Source organism: Schistocerca nitens, chromosome 8 (assembly GCF_023898315.1).
Source record: "Schistocerca nitens isolate TAMUIC-IGC-003100 chromosome 8, iqSchNite1.1, whole genome shotgun sequence".
Lineage (NCBI taxonomy): Eukaryota > Metazoa > Arthropoda > Insecta > Orthoptera > Acrididae > Schistocerca > Schistocerca nitens.
The window spans coordinates 277,914,113-277,940,316 of record NC_064621.1 but is presented as its reverse complement, the minus strand read 5'-3'; the positions used below and the strand labels follow the sequence as shown (position 1 = coordinate 277,940,316).

Below are 26,204 nucleotides of genomic sequence, written 5' to 3'. Positions count from 1 at the left end.
ACCCATCTGCGTTCTTTCAGGGGAGCATTTGGCCATGAATTAATTTTTACGTACGACAGTTCGCGACCGCATCGAAACCTTAGGTTGCATAAAGAGAAAATTCGGCGTATTGACTGACTTCTCGATCGCACGACTTAAACGCTATCGAGCACGTGTGGGGTGCGTTGGGGAGACGTATTGTAGTACATCCGACATTCACCAAAGGCCATTCAGTACTTATCAGTCACGCTGGTGGAGGAATGGGATGCCCTACCAAAATAGCCCCTTACTAATCTTGCGGCGAGCATGGGAGCACGTTACAGAACATGCATTTCCATCCGTGGCAATCACAAATCCTGTTAAGAACTATGTCCCGCGTTTTGCAATGTCCATACGACCGTGATAAATTGCAATGACTTCCGTATAATTATTGTCTTTAGATAGAAGTGTCATTTCTCTTCGTCTCACTGGGAATTTCTTTCTGTTACCTTCTGTATTCTGCTGTAGCAGTCATTTCTGTGTATTGTTCAAGATTCATCAAGTTATGTTACTTGTCAGAAATACGTAATGTGGAAGTTACTTACTTGGCTGTGCTACATCATGCTTAAGTTACTTTCGTCCATAAGTTTTGCTCGCAGTGTAGTTTCATGTGGTCGTGCCACAATAGATCGCTCCAGTCGGATACTAACCGATATTTCATGGTTGTTCCAGTGATCCAGCACCTATACTGCAATCGAATAATTGTCTCATTCCACGTATTTATGAGGAAGAGATCTGATTCCGCCCGATGTCAATTACCAGTCCACCTTCCAAGTTTTGATTCTACACACAGTGAACAAATAGGCCCTACAACATCGTTAATTTTCTGTCTGACGATTTTGCCCATTAAAGGACGATATTTGTTTTCAATCAGTAAGCAACTCCGGTATTTATTAAGTTTGAATTGCCTTTACTAAGCGACAGTGCGGGACTGTACCGCGTAATCTTCCGAACACAAGAAACACAACATCTACTAGGAGATCTTTCTCTGTAGACCAGAGCATCTCATAGACGAACAATGCGGGCTGAGTTTCGAAAAATCTCTGCATGAAGAATCCATGTAGATTCTGTTGGGAACATCTGGTTTCTGTCCGGCCCCGGTAGCTGAATGGAGCCGGCAAGGTAGGTAGCTCAGCGTGTTCGGTCAGAGAGCTGGTTGGCCTTTATAATGAAAAAACTGAGTGAAAGGATCAACAACGAACTTGAACGGATGTCATGTGACGTCACAACGATCAACGACAAAAAAAAGTGTGGTCAGCGCGACAGACGGTTAATCCTAGGGGCCCGGGTTCGATTACCGGCTGGGTCGGAAATTTTCTCCACTTAGGGACTGGTGTTGTGTTGTCCTAATCATAATCATTTCATCCTCATCGACGCGCAAGTCGCCGAAGTGGTGTCAAATCGAAAGACTTGCTCCCAGCGAACGGTCTACCCGATGGGAGGCCCTAGTCTTACATTTTTTTTTATCTGCGTTCTCCAAACGGTCGACATACGCCAGGATATGAAGTGTGCCATGTTCTTTGACAAATATTTCTATATACTTCAGAGACCCCTGCGCCCCACTGGCACTGTCAGAGTTAGAGCTCTGCAAAGGCGTTAAATTGTAGCTACGTGCCAAGTCATCGAATCACTGGTAGTAAAACTGACTCTTTCTGGTTAAGGAAAAAAAAATTCTATAGATATCTCCAAAGAACGCTATTTCCAGTGCATTTAATAATTCTTCTATACACCTTTACAATTACAGAGCCTGAGAAAAATTTTAATTACCAAGGAAGACTGCTTACGTTCCCACTCCCTGCCCCCCCCCCCCTCAATTGGTTTTCCGATCTATGACTTTTAGTATTACGTGCTTGGTTCAGTGTCCTCTAAGCGCCACTCTCGTTTGCACCTATAGTAAACACCCTGTATAAGGCGCCTGAATACCATGGGAAAAGTCACAGAAATTAGAGCTCACTCTAAGGCGTACCAACAGTCTTTCATTCCACGCAAAAATCACGACCGAAACAGGAACAGGAGTAAATAATTGTAGTATGAGAAGTACTATTCACAAGATATCGTAAGAGGTGTCGCAGAAGTGTTCGGTTGCAGATGGCGAAAACGTGTAAAAATGGTGTCTATCTTCACGAAAGTATGAGGTGCTGGAATGAGCTGTTAGTTGGATTACATACGTTGCAGAATCTGTGTCTTTTCGTGCAGGTGAAATTCTGGATAACTTTCAACGAGCCTGCAGCGGTAGTGAGCGGCTACGCGTCCGTTGGGCGGGCAGCACCCAGTCTACCGGCTCCTGGCATCGGAGACTACTTGGCCGCCCACACTATCATCAAGGCGCATGCGCGGGTCTACCATTTGTACCAGGAGCAGTACAAGGCGTCGCAGCAAGGTGGGTTCTCTAGAAAATATACAGTGTTATGATTGAGAGGATGGAGGGATGCACTAAGGGGTTGGCAAGATAGGTGCCCTCCAAGGCCGCAGCCACAGAGAAGCTAATCCAAAAATAATAATAAACAAGAAAATAAGGGAGTTTAATAATTAACCAGGAGAGGCTGATAAATTCTCCTATACCTCGTGTTCTTATCTTTTGCTTACGAGCTTTTCCCTCGGCCTGATACTATAAAGCCACGCTATTGCAACAACGTCATTTCACAGAGTCATTTATCGCCAGTAAAGCATAATTAAGAAACGACTACTACTGAACAACCGCTAATTTAGTTTACGTGGGACAGTGCGCTTGGTTCCTATAGCTGCTGCCTAACCATCTCGTTCATGTTCAACAACAAACTTCTAGCAGTTACTTTGTAAATTGCAATTTTTGTGGCTTTCTTATTCTAGGATTGAAGACAACTGTGGAAGTTGAAATGACATGTTTAATGTGGCAATATTAGCACAGAAATACAAGCTTTTACACAGTTTTCAGTGACAACAAAAAACAGTCTGTCAGGGTAACGCATCTCATCGACATCGGAAAGTGAAATAATCCTAAACTCAACAATATTAAGGTTAAATTATCCTAAACACAACAATATTAAAGTTGAACTAGAAGTTTCTTTACAAAATTGTTCCTACACTTACGTTATGATGTTGCTCAGTTCTACGAAAATTGTCCGATTCCGGTTCAAAGTTCGGTACTATTTTTAGGATGACAAATCAAGTCTACAGTGGATGGTTAGTTATGTGACAAAATGAGCAAAAGATTACCCAAGGTCGCTCGAGTTTACAGTGGATGCAAGCTGGTGATCCAATAAGTTTATGCCTCTGCACACGGTAGTTACCTTAAGCTGCGATGAGCTGTCGTCTGCTAGGCCGCTCTCTTCCCCTGAAATTCCTATAAAACTCTCGTTATGTGAGAGAAAATGTACTCATCCCTAGCCTTAGAATGTGGTGATGTACACGCACATGGTTGGAGCAGTGTGCATATTACAATGGCCTCTTAGTTCTTGCAAGAACGATTAACTAATTGGCTGGTTCGTTTCTCCACAGTTGGAGCTAAACGGTGCTACAGCTAATTTATAGCTGGATATCAGCTGCTGTGAACACAGTTTTGACACAAATGACTCCTCTGCGTCGTGCAGAGCGTTATGTGTTCTGTTTTGCACTTGACGCCAGTTCAGAGAAGAGCCCAGGAAAATTTACGTCTTGTCTTACTCATATCCGAACTGTCTCCCCACATGGGTTCTTTCGTTCTTCACGTCACGGCTTTTTTCGACCAATAGGAACGTTCCTCTTATTTTGTGGAAACTCTCTCTACCAATCGCAAGTTCCCTACCATTAAATTGCGTCGAAACTTTGGCTCTTTTCTCATTTCTAGCGCGTTTCTGCCAATCGGACGTTTTGTGCCCGTTCCAGACACCTAAATGCGTACATTGAGTCTCTCACGTGTGTAGCACTCGCTGGACACGTGATCGAAAATGCGTCACTGTCTTGTTTTGTATCCATTTGGAATTCCGAAACGCATTTTTCTAAAAGCTTTCTTTCCTGTCCTCCATCAGATGGGCCGTTATACTCGCTCTCCCCGTCCGGGTCACCTGGTCGGTCGTTCACTTTCCGCCTGGGACTCCCCTTTAATTGGTTTCCATGGTACCCTCTGTAGGGGCCTTGCCTCTGCTCGCCCCTCTGAAATTCCAAATTAAAACGCCTCTCGCTGCTTGTTTCACCTTCACTCAAACATACACTATAGGAACGGTGTGTTAATTACCGTCGTTTGAGTGTCATCCCTTTTTTGGTAGGCAAATTTCCTCATTACCGCCGAATGAAGTTAGGTGTCATATTCACCTTCCCGTTGTGATGTATAAAACTCTCTTGTAAGGTGCGAATCTGACCTTCATTTATTCTGCCACCTTACAACTTCGATACTTCATTGCAGAATGATGTCAAAGATACTGTAGGCAATCGGGTGCAGAAGCAAATATACTGTCTGAGTGGAAGTTTCCGATTTCTCAGGTTTTCTGCGAAATGAGGATTGAAGTGTTACTCAGTCAAAGAAAAAAAAAATCTATTGCTCCCAAGTTTCAGTGGCATAATGTGACATGATTTATTGTGTAAATAAAAAAAATCCACAACAAACCTTCTTCAGCTGATTGTTACTTATTGCATCTATAGATAACAACGCTAACTGATCAAAAATAATGTGGGTCGCGTGCAGACGCTTTCAAGTAGGTGGCCAAATTCCTGCAGAGGATTGGCAGCCCATTCTTTTTCAAAAGCTGAAACTAGAGGACCACACCTTAACCATGTAAAGCATCCGCATGCCGTAACACCGCCTCCTCTGTACTACTTTGTTGGCTATGCGCCTGATGGCAGACAAGGTTCTCCAGGCATTCGCCAAACTCAAAACTTTTCATCGGATTGCCACAGAGTATAGCGTGAGTAATCACTCCAAATCACACGTTTCCAGTCATCCGCTGTCCTGTGGCGTCGCACGTTACATCATCTCAGGCGTCGCTCAGTATATACTAAGCTTATGAAGGGCTGCTCAGCACAATTAATTTATCCGTTACTTAAGTTTATGGTAGTAACTGAACGTTTTCCAGAATTAATTTTGACTTGCTAAGTGCCGTAGTTTGACTCTTTATAAGATCAGGATTTGGTTTAACATGATCATCCGTATGTTAGTCTAAATGAGAATAAAGCCGACTACAAATTAAACGTATTGTGTTGATTGAAAATTTAAGCTCTAGAAGAATTTCTAACGCTTACCTGTTAACCAAAATCCACAGAGTTCCATAAGCTAAACGGATCAACAAGGATTTGGCAAACTCGAAATTCTCGAACTTGAGATGGTCATTCTGTTATAGTAAGCGGAATGTTTTGTGTTGCTTGTCTTCTACAACTTCCGAACTATCTCGTAGTAGGGCCATTAGAGACGTCGGCTGTAAACAGTAGTAAGTGCCAAGTTGGTTGTTTTGAGAAACTGCGCAGTAAAGACTCAATAAAACTCATAAATAAGGTATGTGTACGAAATACCTTCTATTTCATATACATCCATTACGATTTTTTATTCAGATACGACATTTTCAAATGTTTCTAGGACAACGACATTTTTAAAATCGAAAATTCTATCCAAAGTATTATTCTTAAAAATAAGTCAATTGTACTTACCACTGTTTGCGCACCAGCTTGCAGCCTTGACCTCCGGCCTTGCAATGAGTGTTAGAAAAGTTAAAGACAAATGCCGAGATGGTTCCTTTGAAAGAGCACGGCCGACTTTATTGTCGGTCCCTCTCTAATCGGATGGGACCAGTGACCTCGCAGTTTGGTCCCGTCTCTCAAATCAACCAACTAACCAACCAACCAACTTGTTGGACGATTTAGCGAAAATTACAATGAAATGAATACCCCTAGCTGCATACAGGTGTTGATATAAGTCAATGGGGACATTTGAAAATGTGTGCCCCGACCGGGACTCGAACCCAGGATCTCCTGCTTGCATGTCAGACGCTCAATCCACCTTTTCTTCATTTTCTTCGTTGTTGATCGTTGTGTTTGGTCGTTGCGGACATCTCATGACATCCGGTCAAGTTCGTTTGTTGATCTTTCCACTCAGTTTTTTATTACAGAGGCCAACCAATCCATCTGGGCCACCGAGTACACAGAGGATTGTGCGACTACAGGGACTTATCTTTGGCACGCCTCCCGTGAGACCCACAGTCCCAACTTATTGTTCCGCGCTATATTCATAGTGCCCCTGCCCATTATACTCATTACTCGCACTGTTTGTGCATCCGAACAGAAGAAGATTGTCCAATGGCCGGTGAGCTTTAACTATATATATATAATGGTATCTGTTCTTTCGGACATGTCCAAAAGGACAGATACCGTCTTCATATATATATATATATATATATATATATATATATATATATATATATATATATAGTTAGCGAAACATTACTGTGAAACCTCTCAAAAACATAAATTAGGAAATTTCGATTTCTTTCTGTTTACTATACTAAGAATTGCATTACCAATTTTTATAATAATAAAGTAACAACTACCTCAAAAGGTGACCAATGATTGAGCACAGTTTAAAACTAATTTTACTGTCGTCTTATTATGCAACGTTAAGGAAGCAACGTTAAGGAAGCCCTTCACAACTCTGATTTGTTTCTAAATCTAGTTGTTGATAATTTATTATGGACAAACTTATGATAGATTGAGCTCTCGTATCTATAAGTATGGATTTATGTATTCTTTTCGTAAATGATAGGTTGAGCTTTCATATCTGTAAGTGTACATTTATATATTCTTTTCGTACAATTCAGTGTACATTATAACCACGTGTTTTAGATAGTTTAGTAAAGTTCACACTCTGAAGACTACATAAGAAAAGGACGCCCCTTAACGTTTCTGCAATCACACAATCACGTAAACTCATGTAGAGTATGCTAAGGCACGTATCATTGTTTACTTACTTAATTGATTATTCACATTTACCTGATAAATAACAAGTCTGGAAGCAGATTTGCGTTCAGGAACGTAACACACTTTATTAACATTCTACAACTTTAGTCTTCATGTCTACATATTTGCAGCTCTCTGCCACCAGAGGGCTCCGAATTGTAGAGTAAAATTTACTGGTGTGTAACGTGACTATATCGGAGCGTGAGAAACATCGTGCTCTAATGGAGTTTCGGATTCGAAGAGTTCGTCCTACATGGAGCACCGTATTCCTCATCATAATGGTTTCAGACCACACCCGAGCGCTGAGACATATGTAACAATCCGTTCCCTTGGGTTCAATGTCATCGGTCATCCTCCGTACATTACCGACTTGGCCCCAGCCGATTTCCACATCTTCATGAATACCTTCAAGGACATAACCTTGATAGTGGTGAATTGGTGAAAGTAGAGTTGAGTCTGTGGCTGTGTCAACAAAGTCAAACATTCTACTGTGGAGGTATCAACAAACAGACCTCTCGTTGTGAGAAATGTGTTCAGTGTCAGGGTGACTATGTTTAGAGAGTAGCGTTTAGGGATGGCAAATAAGGATATAGAATGTTAATAACGCCTGTCTTGATTAAAAAGCTTTAAGAGTTTTCACGCAAAAGTTCAGAGGCATTAGTTTCCAGCACGCACTCGTACTATGTTCTACAACGAGTAACAAGGAGTTTCTCACGAACTGTCTGTAATCATTGTTTACAGCCAAGGCCTTCAATTGTAGGGCTCCCAACCTACTAGCGTTTGTCAAACGACTGATGCAATTTCTGTGAAACTCTGTGCCAACTTCATCTGTCAAGTATCTCCTGAGGCTATCCCCGTCGGAGGTTCGAATTTTCCTTCGGGCATGGGTGTGTGTGTTGCCCTTAGCGTAAGTCAGATTAAGTAGTGTGTAAGCCTAGGGACCGATGACCTCAGCAGTTTGGTCCCATTGTCCTTACCACAAATTTTCTGCGGGCAATACCCGAAAAGTAGACATACACTACACTTAGACTACACAGATGCAGACATAGATATATAGACAGCAATAAGAGACGAGGAACAATGAGCACAATTAAACGCATTGGCGAACCGTATTTCAAAAACAACAGATGAAGAGTACATGCTGACACGACATAACATATATGCTTATGCGCAACTTAACAACAATCTCTAGAAGGTGGACACCGATACCCACAGTGACAGTGAAAACAGAGACAATGAGGAGGAACAGGAGGAGGAGGCCGAGATGTGACAGTATATAAGCATTAGGTGCTGGCGATATAACCAAGGAATCACCAAATGCTGTACACGGATGGGCACCTAAAGTTAACACATTGGATTAGTAATAAACTGGATAAGCAATACTATTTTGTGTGTGTGTGTGTGTGTGTGTGTGTGTGTGTGTGTGTGTGCGTGTGTGTGTGTGTGTGTGTGTGTGTGTGCGTCTGTTTCTGTGTGTGTGTGACTGGCGCTCAACGGCTCGAAGAAATCATTCCGAGGTATTCACCGTCAGTAACATTCGGTGATGGTACTAACAAATCTCTCCTCTATCCATCGTCTTTTTGTATTCTTCTTAAAAAACAACAAAATATTATTTATATTTCAACCTTAAATTACTCTTATTCTGAAAAGTATTATTCTTTGTAAATGTTGTAGATAAAACAAAAGAAAACTGCAGAAAGATGAAAAACGAAAATTGTGAGATGTACGACCTGCTTTTAAAAAATCAGGTAACATGTCTATAATTTGGCAATAAATAAATAAATAAAAATAAATTACCACACATTTCCATTTCAAGTATCCCCATTCCACACTAGCTCTCAAAACTATATAATTCTTCTGATTCTGTTAGTACCTACATCTGGGACAATGTTCTCCATAAATACCTGTGACTTTCCAATCGTACCACATCATTTAGTCATAACTGAATACTGTCCCACTTTATTTTTATTCATGATTTGAGTACAGGACTACACACGTAGCTATGCTTGGCTATGATCGGCCGAGAGCCATTCAGTATACGAAAAGCCTTGGTAAACAAGTGAGTAGCAGTGTAATCATTTGTGATTCAAAAGATTGAGTTCTTGTTGATTTTGTGTCACGTGACTGTCAAAAGTGGATTTCCTAAAGTTGCCACACAGTTCCCACAATTTAATATTACCTGCAAGCTAAACATACTTCCTGGAAGCAGCGGATCGTTATTGGTTTCGTAATATATTCCGCAATGTAAGTCTTGCTGGTATTGGGACGCAGACATTAATTTGGATAACAAAAACATTAAGTTGTTCCTTTTTTAAGATTCTGGATTCATGAAGGTGATTTATAATTTCGATTCGGCCATACAGAATTATGTTTCTTGCGCCTTCTCTTAACCACTTCAGGCGAGCTACGGGATGGTGTCTGTTAGGCGCTAGAGATCCTTCTCTGATGATTGCGATGTCTACAAGATGTTACGAGCTAATGTTACACCTTCAGTTACAACACTTATATGAGAAAACAACTTTTTGCACAACTTTCCAGCACTCTCTAACAACTGCGTAACTGCTGCATGAACAGTGCACTGACTTTTACTGCACTGATCTGTCGAACTCACGTTAATTTGCGTCTTATTATCTAGGCGCAGCCGACGACGTCTTGTACAGGGAGTACATCTTTTTTGTATAAGTATTATCGTGAACCAAAGTAACTTCTCGCTTGGTTATTGCAGGTTACGTGGGCATCACACTGAATAGTGCTTGGAACGAACCAGCCACCAACTCAACTGAAGACATCGAAGCAGCAGAACGTGCTCTTCAGTTCGAGGTACAGTGTGTTGGCTTTCAACATCCAATACTTCAAACTGAGCATTTCATGATTCATTCCTGTCTGAGATACTAGTTTATCTTTTGGAATATGCGTGAGTAGGGAATAAGGGTCCTACTACTATTCCAATGTTTTTCTAGCCATCCATGGCTGTTTCATGATATTAAAATGATATCTGGCTGCAATGAGCCTAGATCGTTGCGAAGGAATTTATTTTTGTGAGTTGAAAATCACACACGAAGTCGTACTATTTTTGACGTGTATCTCGAAGATCATAAATTAAGCATCAGAACGTAAAATTTTATATACCCTAAGATTTGTCTAAGCAGCATTAAAGACGTTCGGAAACAGTGCTATTTGTAGTTTTCCCGACGGAATAACCTCTTACAACATTCTCGAGCTTCGCGCTTTATAATGTTGTGGAATCTGCACGATATTTCAGTGATAGAGTAGCTTGTCATCTTCAAGTGCGACTGTGGAGCCCCGACCTAACCCCTAGCAAAATGCTGCTTATTTAAGTCTATAGGCTGTTGTCATTGAAAGTAAAACGTTGTGGGTTGCTACGCCGCGCCATCTTTCTTCTACGCGATTAACGTTTCTACGCTCGGCAGAGATCTGTTTCAGGATCTTGTGGTGTCCATGGTTAGCTGAACACTGTCAAACACCAGTGCCGTTTTCTCTTAAAAAATGGAGCTATGTCGCGCTTACGCTGAAGACGTGGGTTTGTTGGGTAATGTTACTGTGGCTGCCATCGTCGGGCCATCATAGGTGGATAAAAAGGGAGTTCTGCGCTTAAGCTGAAGAAATCTTATTGGTTTAAATTCTTATTTGGGCCACGGCTGCGCCAGCGCTATTGAACAGAGGTGAAACGGGCAGAGCAAAAGAGGACAAATGTTTGCCAAAAATTTTTCTGTCCACAGAGTTGACTCCTTGGACGTTACACGTGTTGCTTTCGCACCGCCTCCACGTGTTCACGTCCTTGATAGCAAGAAGTCACTAAGTCGGAAGCCTATAGCCGTCTTCCCTATTGAAAATACATCAGTTCTCGGAAATATCTTCTAGAACTTTTCTTCTATAAATGTTGGTTTCCTTGATCAGCATATGTACATTGTCGAAATCAAGATCAAGGCTGATAATATCCTGATGTTCCGATACCACAGATTTCACATTTTGTTTTAAATGCGTGCGGCATACGTATTCTTTAATACGTTCTTTCACAGTCCTTCCAGTCTCGCCTGTGTAGCTCCTACCCCCTGCCACAGTCACAACTCATTTCATAGACTCCCGCAATTTTAAGGTAATCAGATACGTCCGTTTTACGATGGAAAATTATTGTATTTTGTTTTCACTGAAAAGAGATACCATTTTTCCGTAAAATTCTGCTAAGGCGGATAATTAACCCAGAAACAAACAGAATCGTAACAGCGTCAGAAAGAGACTCCTCGTCCTTCCTGCTATCATTACAAATAATTCCATGGTTCAACTATCGTACCATTCACTATCTTCTTTAAGAAAACCAACTCGGTTTCCAGGTTTTTTTTTGTCACTGATACTGAAGAAACGTGAAGACGGACTTGAGCACTGGTTGCTTCTGGGCTGGGTGCTGATACGACGTTGCATCCCAGCACCTATTTACATTAGTAGGTTTCTATACACTCTGTTTCCCATTGCCAGATCTTCTATATACCAACACACCTAGGAACGGAACAGCGACATCACTCTCATCTTACAAGGTAAAGTTTATTTTGAGCTGAATCTCATTTAAGAACTATGGAATTTGAGAAGTTCTTCTTTGCTGTGTGATCGTATAACAAATACATCTACAAAGCGGAGTTAACAGGAAGGCTTTAGTGTCGCATTACTTGACGCCTGTTGCTCAAAATGGCGACAAGGAACAACTCATAACAACATCGTCAAATTGTTCATAAAACTGTCCTTCAATTTTAAAATAGCTATATCGAAGATGGAATTACATCAGGTCACATAAACCTGGAGTAGCTTTCTTCCCTGTGATCTCCATTGTATCTGATACCAGGATATTAGTAAACAAAGACTTCACATCAAAGCTTAGAAGCATGTCACTAGTGGATATCGTCACCGTTTGTAAATGTTCTAAAAAATGTGTCAAATCTCTGACAAATATACATTCACGTTAAAAAAACAGCACACCTTAAACGAGTAGAGATAGCACACGCATATTCACAGGACATGGATACTGGTATGTTCGGCAGAAATGATTAGCATTTGAACTATGTCGGCCCGCGGATTCAAGGTCAACATCGATATGGCGGCGCAACACCACCTACCGGTAAAATCTGCAGCTCTCGTTGTCGCTATAAACCGAAAGTAATGGATCAGTGTGACTTGAGCAGAGGTGCGGGATGCCTCGCAGACGTATGCTCGAACAGTACCCTCAAGTCAGTGAGTTTGAAAAAGGGCGCATTATTACCGCGAGAGAATGCAACACATCCATTCTGGAAAATGCTGTTCTTGTGGGACGAAGTGTTTCGGCAGTGCAACGAGCTTGTGCAGTAGCTTCACGTACGATCACGCACCACCCAGACCACCCTTCGACAAGATCGACACCTCTTCCGAATGGCATTGCAAGACAGATCTGCGTCCTCCTCAGCTCTGGTGCAACAGTGGAATAATGTAACACATCGCACAATATCAGGGGTGCGTCGTCCACTTCTCGGCCTACCTTTGACGAATGTGCAGAAACATGCTAGATGGCAACGCTGTATGGAACGACGTCACTAGGGACAGGAATGGCAATAGATATATTGTTTGATGAATGCAGGTTCTGTTTGTTTGAAGATGACGGACACATTTTGAGTCACCGCAGACAGGAGGAGCGGCATCTCAGTGACAGAATTCGCACAAGACATACAGTGCCAACACAATGCCGTATGGTGTGGAGTGCTGTTAAGTACAGCCACAAATCACAGTTGGTGCATGTCCAGGACACTCTGACCTGTGTGACCTATGTGAATGACATCCTGCGACCCGTAGCCATACTCTTTCTGTACGACAGATTAGACGCCATTTTTCAACAAGGCAATGCGCGACCATATGTTGCTGCATGAACACGTACTTCTTGCTGTCATACGATGTCAGCCTTTTGTCCTGGCCCACCAGATTACCAGACGCGTCACCAGTCGAAAATGTGTAGGATACGGTGAAACGATGAGCGCAGCGCTGTGACCCAACGCCAGCCACCAGGTAAATGCAGCATGGATGGCTGTACCACAGGTCGCTATTCGCACCTTATACGCGTCGATGTTATCTGCATGGAAAAAGTTATCGGGGCCCATGAAGGACCCTGTGGCTACTACGCAACAGGGCACATGCTGAAACGAGGTGACTGAAATGCTTAGTCCACAGCTCGTGGTCGTGCGGTAGCGTTCTCGCTTCCCGCGCCCGGGTTTCCGGGTTCTATTCCCGGCGGGGTCAGGCATTTTCTCTGCCTCGTGATGACTGGGTGTTGTGTGATGTCCTTAGGTTAGTTAGGTTTAAGTAGTTCTAAGTTCTAGGGGACTGATGACCATAGATGTTAAGTCCCATAGTGCTCAGAGCCATTTGAACCATTTTTGAACTGAAATGCTTATCATTTCTGAAAAATATAGCAATGTACGTGTCCTGTGAATATGTACGTCCTGTCTCTAGTCGTTCAAGGTGTTCTTTTTCCTGAACGTGAGTTTATTCTTTTTTTCAACTACATGTCGCAGTTTTTCGGTTAAATTATTTGGTAAAAAGTACGTTGGCAAGTTAGTTCTATCTTGACAGACTATCTGTCTCGGCAGTCACCTTTATGTATATGTGGTAGACCAAGCGTTCAGTATGAGACAGGTATTTGGGACCTTAGATTGTTGGGAGTAGAGATATCAATTTTGAAGTCTGATAACAGATTCTTCATTTTGAAAACAGTTCTGTGCGTCGGGTAGCCTTTTAACGTTACATGCAAGATATGGCTTCTCTGTTGAACCCTTTGGGAGGGAATGTGAATAACGATTCGAAACTCGGAAGACCGTACACGTCGACTCACGTACCTGGCGTATTACTGAGTTTCCATGTAGTCTCTCTATTCAGAGGAGTGCCTTTTCTTCGATACAATATGTGAACATCTGAACAAAGCTGGAAGAGAATAACATACTTCTCTTAAAACATGTGATTACTTTCATCCATTTTTACCCAATAAATAATGTATATTGCTAATATGTTGCATAAAGTTTACTGTAATAAGCCTTGGCCAGCTTTCGAGACCCCCGTGGGTATCTTCTTCGAAAGGAGTAAAGTCAGCTAGAGTATTTTAAACATATTGCAAAATATACATCCAATGTAACCAGTACTGTACATTACAAAAGTGACTTGAAGTACAGTATACGAAACTTAAACGCTCAAATAGCAGAAATCATAGAGTAAGCCCTTCACAAAAACAGCTAGAATTATTCCACAAGTACAGCTTATTATTTGAAAAGACATAGAACTTAACGTGCTGCAACTGTTTATGATACCACGTAAAAGTAGCGCCGAGCACGTCATGTGCTTGGCTCTAGTAGTGATAAATGCTCAACGGATGAAATACGTAACTGAAGCAGTAATATATCAGTATAATATACATTTAACGGTTTTAACAGAAAAATTTGTACGTAGTACTAAGCAAAGACATTGTTAATGGGAATACGAAAGGAATGAAATAATATTTCAAAATAATGACTACGGCAATATGTAGCAAAACTTAAAAAAATCGTTAGTTATAAAAACATGTGCTAATATAAAATAATAAAGAATATACTGGAGCAGGATTTAAAACAAGATATTAAAATATGCTAGTAAGAAGAGTATTCTTGATGTGAAACATGCATAACCAGTGCATTTGGTAGTGAAATGCAGAGTCCGCTACATGAAGAGAAAAATAACGGTTCTGAAATGGAAGTGAAAAGAAACATGAGCCAGAACATCATTCTGCTGCGAGCGACGGCTTAAGAATCTGCACTGATCGTACGTCTAAAGATCTCAAGTTCTTCCAAGACATCAAACTGGCACCCTTTCTATTCTCTATGTAGAATCTTCATTTCGTCTGCTCCTTTTTGAAGCTGAATTATGAACATGTTTACCCCTCTATCCTAACAGGTGTTCCTTGTATCTTAAGGTAAATGGCCTACCGATCTGTCCAGCATGTAACACCGACATATACCACAAGCCATTTTGTAAACTGCAGATCTACATTAAGGTTCATTTGATGCTTTTAAATTATGGATTAAATGTTTTCGTGAACCGTCGTTTGTGGCGAAAGCAACATCGTGTTCATATTTATTAATCAAGAGATGCTGAATCCTATACGATACGTTACCTAAATAAGCTATTGAAATAAATTTTCCTTTATCATTATCCCCATTTTTATTGTCACCTAAAGTAGTGACTATTTTGTTAGTTTTCGCTTCGTAACTTTTTTCCACTAACGAGGGCTCATAACCGTGATTACAGGCTACTGTCTTGATTAAATTAATTTCTTTCTTTAGCTGCGAAAAAGATGTGACTACTGCACGACGAATAGCTGAACGAAAAAAAAGCTGTATTGTGGGACTGAGGATGTGTCGAATCAGAAGGTGCGATTTGATCGAGACTTGTTGCTTCACGTAAAATATAGAAAGTTTTTCTATCATCAATTATGGTCTAATTTAAAACCAAAATTTAGTTCACTATTTGCATTTTGCAACTCCCAAGTAAAACTAATTTTCTCATGAAGATTATTAAATATTTCGAAGAGTTGGTATACTCCATCATTAATTCCATGGCATATAATTGGAGTTTCATTGTTAAAAGAAGAGAGCAATTTACAGGCCATCTATTAAGACATAAAGGACTCCTGAACACAATCATAGGGGGATATGTCGAGGGAAAAAGACCAAGAGAAAGACCACGGCTGAGGTAGAATAAACATTGGCAATTTCGTGAGGATTTCTGTATTAAGTTTATTTAAAGTACATAAAAATATTTTTAAAGCCTGCTGAATTACATATGTAAGCCTGTCCTTAAATGCATTACTCAATACGCACAATGTTATGATTAGTTGATTCTACGTACTCTCGTTTCTGATTTCATCAGCTAAGAATTTTGTAGGTTATTTCGTGATACCCCTTGGTAAGTTCGTGACATAACTTGGGTAATTTTGTGATAATGCATAAATTAAATAATGAAAGCATTGTATTTCTATAAAAGATTTTATTTTGACATTTAACGACATTGAGGCTTATTTATAATAATAATGATAAAGTAATGACGAAGTAATGAGCAAAAACACTGAACTGAATATACTGATTAAATGGAAGCCTCATTTTAGTCTTCGTCCGAAAGGTTTTGACACTTGTTGCACATAAAAACTCTTCAAAAGTATGTTGAAACTTCGAATGGTACCACATTAAACAAAAACTACACCGAATCCATAGTGCCCCTGATTTTTTCCTCACGTCTTCTAAATAACTGTGGCCACAGGATCCACATTTACTGTTATCCTTGGTCCTCTTGTTTGTCACTCCAGAGCTGCTGGGTTGTGGATTTACTGTATCTTCCTTTGGTGGCCTACCTATAAATCAATAAATTTCATTAAAATAAATAAACAACAACTCAATCGGAACAACTGTCAACTCTGTTAATGAATCACGTGAGATAATTTTTAGAAAATGCATAGGCCTACCTCTGGATCTTTTGGGAGCTGCTTCTTGATTCGGAGTCAGATATTTTGCCTTGATATCTGTCTTTCTCCTCCGCTTGCATTTGTTCCCATCATCTGTTAAGACAGGCAGAGCAAGTAGTTCATTCACCTCTGAAAGACTTTCTGAATCATCTAATGCTGGTTCCAGATTGTCTTCTGCAGGTTTGTCCGTCAAATTTTAAGTTGCTATTGCCTCATCAGTCACAGCGGCAGAATGAAATGGATATATCCCAGTCTTCCTAAAAGCTGACATGATGGTCTCAGGACTGAAAGCACTGTAGTAGGCAGGTTTCAACAATTTGTGGAAATCAGATCTGTTGGGTCTGAGACCTGGACTCTTAACCATATAGCTATTTAAAGGTTTTCCCCATGATATTTTAAGTTGGCTATATACCCCTACATCCAGTGGTTGCACAATGTGAGTAGTGTGAGAAGGAAATGTCAAAAGAAAGATCTGGTTCTTCTTGGCCAGGTCAATGACCACCTCTGAAAAATGGGATCCAGGGGAATCCATTACTAAAATTATAGGTCTTGCAGGAGGTATACATTGTATGAAATGATTGAACCATTCCAGAAAAAGTTCTCCATTTATCCACCCTTTTGGTGATAGTTTCACAATGGAGCTATGAATTACGTCTTTCAGAAGATCTTCCGACATTCGAACACCCTTAAATATCACCATAGGTAGTATACAGTGACCACTAGCATTGACACAGGCAACCAATGTGTGATTTTCACCTCGACCAGCAAACGTTCTCCTATATACATACTTTTTGCCAATTGCTGTAACGATCTTGGATGCTTTCACCACATATGGGAGACCTGTCTCATAGCAATTCCATACTGGATCTGGACGATCTTGAACCCCTATATCTGTGACTAATGCTTCATTTTTTGATGAAAGTCAGTAATTATTGACCTATTTCGCACTGAAGACCTATAAGCAGCTATGTTTTCAGGCACTCTTAAGGTAAGCCCGTAACGTGTTTTAAAATCTTTCCACCACCAGTCCCCTGCAGCTTGTTCTTCTTTAATAAAGGGATGTTTCCTACCTGTTACTGTAGCTAGCTTATATGCCAGTTTTCGAATCTGAATTACAGTCAATCCGAATCCTAATTCCTGCATGGAAAGTATGTAATTGAATGTGCTTTGTTCAATTTGTAAACGTAAAGAAAACGGTTTCCCTAATTTATGTAGGCCTACACATTCACCTTCAGTCCTGCTAAGAAAATCTTTCATGGTAGACCATGGCACTTCACACTGCTTTGATGCCTTGTAAATTGAGTACTTCTCCTCTTTTAACAACCTTGCTGCTGCAATAATATTTTGATTGGCATATTTGCGATATTTTGGAGCCATCTAACATGCAGAAGAAAAAAACTGATTAAGTTCGTGATAGCTTGGTTAATTCGATATGTAAATTTAATATATTATCTGGTTTAAAAGGAAGTGCTCTATCTATACCACGGGCATGCTACTACAAATAATTAAATATCCGCTTTTAAATACTTTTATTAGCCAGTATTTGCGAAGACTGTCTATGGTCGCTCAAGATGGCAGTTATAATGCGAAGATTTTTACTAGCGCTAAGGCTATTATGTCTAAACTAACGACCGCAAAAACACAAACCTTAATCATAAAAATTTATTTATATCACATAAACAACTGTGCAAAATCAAAAAATATTACCTTGTTAATATGAGGAGTAATCAGCACTTTGAAAACACGTGGGATGCTGCAGCGCGAAAGTGAAAGACAACTACCCTCAACGGAAAAAAACAACTCACGGTGCTGCTAAGGCCGCTGGTAGAGCAGCGTGAAATGCCGCTGCAGGTATGGGACATGTTCTGCTATCTGTGGGTCAGCTACTGCTCTTCCAGCGTGGTTGATAAATCCGTGAAGAGGAATCAACAAAATATCACGAAGTAAGCAATGCCACGAACTTACCAAGGTTTACCCTGAAAGATGTGGGATGGAACACCTATAAAGAAATGAAGAGAAAAGCTGAAAGACGCACAGAATGGAGACAAGCCGCCATTGTAGCTGTTGCAAACCAATCCTTGGATTGACCACTACAGAAGAAGAAGATAATCAAAATATGACACACGTACTTCGAACTGGACTGAATGGCAAATTCTATAGAAGCATAACGTTTAACAGTTTTTCTCCTAATGAATTTATTAAAAAAAATGTCTGATAGAATGTCCGCTAATAGATTACCCATTGCAAGACCATCTGCTTACTGAAACTTTTTTTCATTAAAAATCGAGGAATTGTACTTAAATACCACTTTTAGTAACCACGTAAGATATGTAGTTTATTCATCTGTTACATCTGTTTTATAAGCATGCAGCTTTTGTTCCACGATTTCCACAGTTGTTTGAACTGGTACATTAGTGTACTAGTTAGTAATATCGAAAAATATTAATTTTGTCTCTTTGTTAGTGTACTAATTAGTAATATCGAAAGATATTAATTTTGTATCTTTGCTACATTACAAAATTTGAGTTTTGCTGAACAAGATCTGATTGTTACCGTCTGTTTTGAAAACTTTGATTTTTTAATCATTCCGTGGAGAAACCTGGCTAATAATTGGTACCCACTGCTACTTCTGTTACGCCCAGAAGAAATGGATAGGTTACTTTGTGGAACTTCAAATGAGGGCGTAGCTTAGGTGCCTATGGGTTCAAGTTAATCAATCGTTTCCTTTGAACAGGCTTTAACAGATATCTGGCGTCACCTACACTGCAGCTCGTAACTTTTCGTGAGGTGGAAGTCGGCTAGTCCTACAATTCACAAAGATCATTTTCTGCAAATATTTTGTTTTGATGACATATTCACCGTTACTGGCAACATCTACAGCGATATCTATAGCAGAATTTGTTATAAGGGCTTCGTTTTGCTTACGTTCTACATTAATATTATTAATTAGCTTACCACACTTACATGTATGTTGTACGGATGTATTACTGCTTCAGTTACGTATTACATACGACTCAAGACTTTATTACACTCCCAGCGCCCCGCAGGTGGAGCGCTCTGATTAAGTTTTACTTGGCACTGTAACTACAAATGTCATTTGAGAGCTCCTGATGTGTCGGATCTTCCGGCGTAGTGAAGCGGCTCGACGTGTAATGAACTCAGCAAGTCGTTGGAAGACCTCTGCAGAAACACTGAGCCATGCCACCTTTCTAGCTGTCGATAATTGTGAAAGTTTTGCCGGTGCAGGATTTTGTGCACGAACGGACCTCTCGACTATGCCACATAAATGCTCGATGGAATACATGTCGAGCAATATGGATGGCCAAATCATTCGCTCAAAATTGTCGAGAGTTCTCTTTAAACCAACCGTGAGCAATTGCGGTCCAATGATGTGGCGCATTGTCATCCATAAGAATTGCATCGTTATCCGGCTGCAAATGGTCTCGAAATAGCCGAATAAAACCATTTCAAATCAGTGACCGATTCAGTTGGACTAGAGGATCCAGTCCATTTCACGTAAACGCACGCAGACAATCAGGAAGCTCCCACCAGCTTGCACAGTGCCTTGTTCACAACTTGAGTCCGTGACTTCGTGGTCTGCGCCACAGTCGAGCCCTACTATCAGCTTTTACCAACTGTAATCGGGAATCTGACAAAGTCACGGTTTTCCAGTCGTCTAGGGTCCAACCGATACGAGCCCAGGAGAGGAGCTGCAATCAATGTCGTGCCATTAGCAAGGGCACTCGCGTTGGTCATCTGCTGCCGTAGGCCATTAACGCCAAATTTCACCGCACTGTACTAACTTATACTGTTATCGTAGGTCCCAAATTATTTCTGCGGTCATTTCACGCAGTGGTGTTTGTCTGGTAGCACTGACGACGCTACACAAACACTGCTGTTCTCGGTCGTTAAGTGAAGGCCGTCGGCCACTGCGTTGTCCGTCATGAGAGGTAATGCCTGATATGTGATATTCTCGGCGGTCTCTTGACACTGTGGATCTCGGAAAATGGAATTCCCTAACGATTTCCGAAATGGAACGTCCCATGCACCTAGCTCCAGCTAACAATTCGCACCCGTCGTGTGGCCATAATCATGTCGAAAACCTTTTCACATGAGTCACTTGACTTCAAATTACAGCTCCACCAACGCACTGTTCTTCTATACCATGTGTTCGCGACACTACCGCCTGCCGTATGTGTGCTTACTGCTAGCCCATTACTTTTGTCATTTCAATGTAGTTGCCACACATTTAGTTCAGCGTTTGTTCTTATAAGCTGTATCTTTGGAGTAATTCTTGCTGTTTTCATGAATGACTTAATCTTAAATTTCTCCTATTTCACTCAGTTCATTACGTAGACTTATAATTTTAATATAATTTTAGTTATTTAAGTAGAATTTCATTTTCTTATGATGCACTTATCTCTAGAGGTAATGAAACCTGGTCAAGACTTGTTACTGAGCGAGGCGGCGCAGTGGTTAGCACACTGGACTCGCATTCGGGAGGACGACGGTTCAATCCCGCGTCCGGCCATCCTGATTTAGGTTTTCCGTGCTTTCCCTAAATCGCTCCAGGCAAATGCCAGGATGGTTCATTTGAAAGGGCACGACCAACTTCCTTCCCCGTCCTTCCCTAATCCGATGAGCCCGATGACCTCGCTGTTTGGTCTCTTCCCCCAAACAATCCAATCCAACCCAACCCAAGACTTGTTAGAGTAAGCTTTATGCAATCGATTTGCTGTATACATCATTTACTGAAAGTTTAATTACGATTGCGACAGTCAGCAATGTTTAAAATTATGGTATTTTTTATTCACTATTTTGAACAAACTGAAGGTGTCTGTATGGGTATCCATCTGTGTCACACACAACCCGTTTTACGGAAGGCTTCGTAGACAAGGCAGCTACATCAGCTGTTATTTGCGGTATATGAAATGGTGTCTTCGGGGTATGGAATTATAGAGGCGAAACGCTTCCTTCATTTTTAGTACACGTAAGCTCTCTCCATCCTCGTATTTCTGTCAGAATGAATGTGCAGAAAAATAGAGATTTTCTTTTTCTGTATTTCATGTTTCGCTCGTCTTTGGATTACAGAGTCCATCGTAAAAAAAACAATGATCTGTATTTAATAGTTATTATACGTCAATATCCAAAACAACGGCGGTGTACCCGTTCATTGAGTAAAAGGTGTTTGAAACTGTGAGAGCTTAGCAGCAGATCTTACTCATTTCTTCCCTTTATTTGATCAGAACGGGTGCTCTGGGAAGGAGATTCGCTCTCCTTTTCGATCAGCATCATTCAAACTTCATAAGAAACCAGAAATTACGGAGAACCTGACTAGAATTTTGGTGTGTTCTTCATGGTCGACAGGCTGTGCAAGAACTTGACGAATGGGTGTCTCAGTCACTGTGAAGATGACACGATCCAATATAATGAAATTTTTTATTCACAACAGTCAGTGATGGCAAATATTTGTTTATTCAACTACAGATATATGCATATGTTATAAAAATGTACCTAGTGGCATGTTAACAAGTGTAATAAACGGTGTCGTAGTATGCATAGACTAGAAAGTAAGCAAACACATCTTTCTTCATGAACTTAACGGAGATAGCCATTACAATATGTAGCCATAAGTGGCATTGTCACGTGGAGTAAATTATTGACAAAATAGTGTCCCAAAGTGTCGAGTTGTCGCTTGCGTACTGTCCTTACAGCACGGGCGAAACAGCTGAGCCGTCGCTAGATGTTGTTGGCCAAATACAGTTGGCAATATTGTAATACAAAGAGATAATAAAGAATAGAGTTAACGAAACATTACTACTAACGTAGACTACAATATGCAGGTTTTACCCACTGCCCCTAAGGGAAGACTATTGTATCTCACAGAAGCGATAAAGATTTATGGGAACAGGGAACTTCACCCCTCTGAACTTCTCAATGAAAAGAATTAATTTGTGCCCAGTGTCTACTTTTCGTGACATGACAAGCTGTTATAAGTACCATACACCGGTAGAGCTCTGCCGCTCCTCCTGCCACCCACATTAATCTTGCCTTAGTTTCTGCGAATCTGTTGTGCCGCAGCCTTTTCATCGTGTTTCGATACGAAACTTTAAAGTCCCTTATTTGTCTGTCGTACGTCACAGACCGTACCCAAGGCAACTGCTTTTATAATCATAACGATAGGCCATTACCATACTTGTGCTGAGCCTTGCAGCCTTTGTTACTTACATTCCTCATTCTGTTCTGTTCTGTTCTGACAGCGATTCCTCAGATCATTTTTTGGTATGCCAGCTGGGGCTATGACATCTTTGTCGGTTGAAAAGTTGTTATCAATTAGGTCCATTGTATTGCATTTGGTTTCTACATGTACTTGCAGGTAACCTTCAGAATTAAAAAAAAAATCCCTTTTGTCTCATGACTCTAGCTCCCTTTTAACTGAGTTTTATTTATTCAATTTAGTTGTACGCATACGTACTCTCAGATTACATTTCTAACGCCGTTGCAAACTGTATTCGTCCACGTCTCATATGCCGTTTGCAGAGGCGTTGTAAATACAGTACGCAAGCGACAGCCCAACATTACTTGACACGTGTTGCTTTCCTTATAGTGATTTTACTTCATGAGACAATGTCACTTAATTGCTTCACGAAGACAGGTACGTTTGCTAATTTTCCAGTTTGTGTTTACTGGGTGAAGAAAAATGTCACACTTAGTAGTCGGCATTCTATTCCCATTACAGATTAAAGACAAAAACTTACCTACCAAAATCAGATAGGGTCCATTTTGAAAACACGTGTATGACAACGAGGAGCTGGCAAATTTGTCACACCGTGCAGGGCATCGGGCTGTAAGACCCGTCGTAGCTACCTGAATGAACTACTGGGACATCAAATCCACATCTGCTATGAAGTTGTGGTTCGAATCCTCGTCGAGTTCCTAATGTATTTTTTAAACGTCCTTTCCAAAGTTCTCGTCTTTTATTAGCAGCATACAATTTTGTCACTAGACGATAAATTAGCATTCGACGACTATAGTTTGTGAATGACTTCTGCACCAAGTGGAGTGTAACGAACGTTTTATACACAAAGAGACATGGACTACTTCTAGCTCCACTCGTGAAGGCATTTTCAACTTCCAGAACAGCCATTATTGGTCGGAGCACAACCACCACACTTTGGGGTAAACCTGTCGGCTGGAGTCGTTGAAGGACTCTCTTTGCGCCTTTATCTATTGCCAGAGAAGTTGAATACGCCTCTGTAACGTACGGGTTATAAAACGTTCAACTTTTGGGCGGTCTCAGCATGATGATGCACCGCCACATTCTGGAACGAATTTGTATAACTATGTAAATGAAGCATTTCCAGGGAAAAAGATTTGTACTGGAGGTCTAGTGTCCTGGCCTCCATGTTCTCCAGCCCTTAATCGTCTACATTTTTATTAGTGGGGGAATTTTAAAGAACAAGTTTATAGTATTCCTACCATGGACGTACATGACCTAAGAGCTCGTGTGGATGCCGCTTTGGCAAAGGTGATGCAGATGTGTTGCGTCCTGCAAAGTATGATTCAGCGAGTGGGGAAGTATTTGCAATTGGAAGGTGGTCGCTTTCAACATACTTTCTAAAGTGAACGTTGCTCGTACGTGTACGTACTGGCCCTGTGAGCATAAGCCAGGACGTCAAGAATGGAATTATTCTGCGTAGCACAATGTGCAGTATAGTGTAGCCTACCTATGTGTTCTTTGTACCACTGGATAAAGATGATGTAACTTCATTCACTGTTATTTTCTACTGGCTTTACTTGTGTCATATTCGAAAGGAAGTAGTCGTTAACGTCTGTAAGACGTTCATATTATGTCTTACTGTTTAAACAAAGGTAACAGCAACAGAAAGAAACACACAAGATACCACATTGTTGAGGTGTAATCTGGGTACAGTTTGATGCTTTATCTGTAAAAAAAAAAGTTTCGGCGCTAATGCGTCTCGAACATAGGCGAGTCTGCGTATCCGATCCTCGTGGTATTGCATCGTCTCACTAAGCTAATACATCAAACGCGGTAAAGGGTAAGAGTAAGAGTTCATCGTACCTGTTGTTGGCCACGCTGTACGCCGTTACGGCGTCGCCAAAGCCCCAGTTTGGAATAGCATTTCCATTTAACCTACTGGTAGAACTAAGTTTTGGTACATATATGAGGTGCGACAATAAAGTAATGAGACTGGTTTTCCTTGTAAGATGTGGCAAACCTGCAGGCTTGCATAGGCACAATAGCTTTGACCTTAGTCTATAAGCTGCTTCTAGTCCAAGCCGCTCATAGATACATCTGCTCAGTTGTGAGTTTTGCTGTGATAAGTTAACATGTGGTTGTGTCTCTCGTCACGGAAATGGAGCCGCATAATATTGCGCAACGGTATGCCATTTATTTTAGCGTTAAATTCGGTGAAAACGTGACGACAGCTTACGGTAAACTTCATAAGGCTGTTGGAGAGGAGGTTATGTCAAGAGCTCAAGTTTTCGTTGGCATAAAATGTTTAGTGAAGGCAGAACGTATGTTAAAAATGAAGACTGCAGTGAATGACCATCAACTTCACAGACGGATGTCAACTAGGCCAGGGTGCGTGAACTTGTATGATCTGATCGAAGATTATCCGTGAAAATGATTGAAGACGAACTGAACATCAATCGATAAACGGTTCGTCTAACAATACCTGAAGATCTTGGTATGAGAAAGATTTTTGCAAAAATGGTCTGTCAGTACAACAATTTTTAACCTCAAAACAAATTTCGGTACTACCACAGCCACCTTATTCACCAGATATCGCTCCGTGCGACTTTGTTATATTTCCAAGAGTCAAAATGGCGGTCAAGGGACACCATTTTCAAACAACACAAGATGTCCAAAAAGCTGTGACGAGGGTCTTGGAGGATATTACAGAAGATGAGTTCCTGAAATGTTACCATCAATGGCAGAAGCACTGGAACTACTTTGAAGGAGACAACGCAAAACTTGACTAAAACGGTAAGCAACATTTTTTTCACATCAGTATCTTTACATTATTGTCGCTCCTCGTATATTCGTCTTGAACTCGGATGAGGAATCGCATGCCTACCGCTTTCGACACTACTTACGGTAGCTAGCTTACCATTATGTACGTCTTTATAACTTAAACACATTTCTATATTTTGATCAGTATGAAGCTGATCCAAACGATCGTAATTGAATAAGCGAATATTTGTAATCAGTGACTGTTGTGGCTTAAAAAGTTTCTTCAAAAACTACCAATTTATATGTGTCTTCCGTCCTCCAACACGAGTACAAACTATACCGAGTTCCGATCTCGGTCTAAGGAGATGACTAATATAGAAGATGTCTTGGCATTGGACGGACAAGTTACACTGATAAAGAGACATTGCAATGAATATAGGCATCACACCAAGCTACACCAGGAAAAAAAATTGCCGTTCCTGACAACTGTCGTGACTGAGACAGAGTATAAATCACGGAGAGACCAAGACTTTATCGTCAACCTCCACCTACTGAAATGGCTCTGAGCACTATGGGACTTAACATCTATGGTCATCAGTCCCCTAGAACTTAGAACTACTTAAACCTAACTAACCTAGGGACATCACACACAACACCCAGCCATCACGAGGCAGAGAAAATCCCTGACCCCGCCGGGAATCGAACCCGGGAACCCGGGCGTGGGAAGCGAGAACGCTACCGCACGACCACGAGATGCGGACCTACTGAGAATCCCTCATTAAAGAAGCGGTC

At 41.0% G+C, this 26,204-nt stretch overlaps 1 protein-coding gene across 1 annotated transcript in view; it reads left to right on the top strand.

The window, feature by feature from the left end:
• Positions 1 to 26,204, top strand: part of LOC126199003 (myrosinase 1-like) — a 110,783-nt gene that overhangs the window by 43,443 nt on the left and 41,136 nt on the right. Inside the window, exons 5-6 of the mRNA XM_049935682.1 lie at positions 2,215 to 2,398; positions 9,641 to 9,735. Of these exons, the coding sequence (XP_049791639.1) occupies positions 2,215 to 2,398; positions 9,641 to 9,735 (279 nt within the window). The remainder of the gene's footprint in view (positions 1 to 2,214; positions 2,399 to 9,640; positions 9,736 to 26,204) is intronic.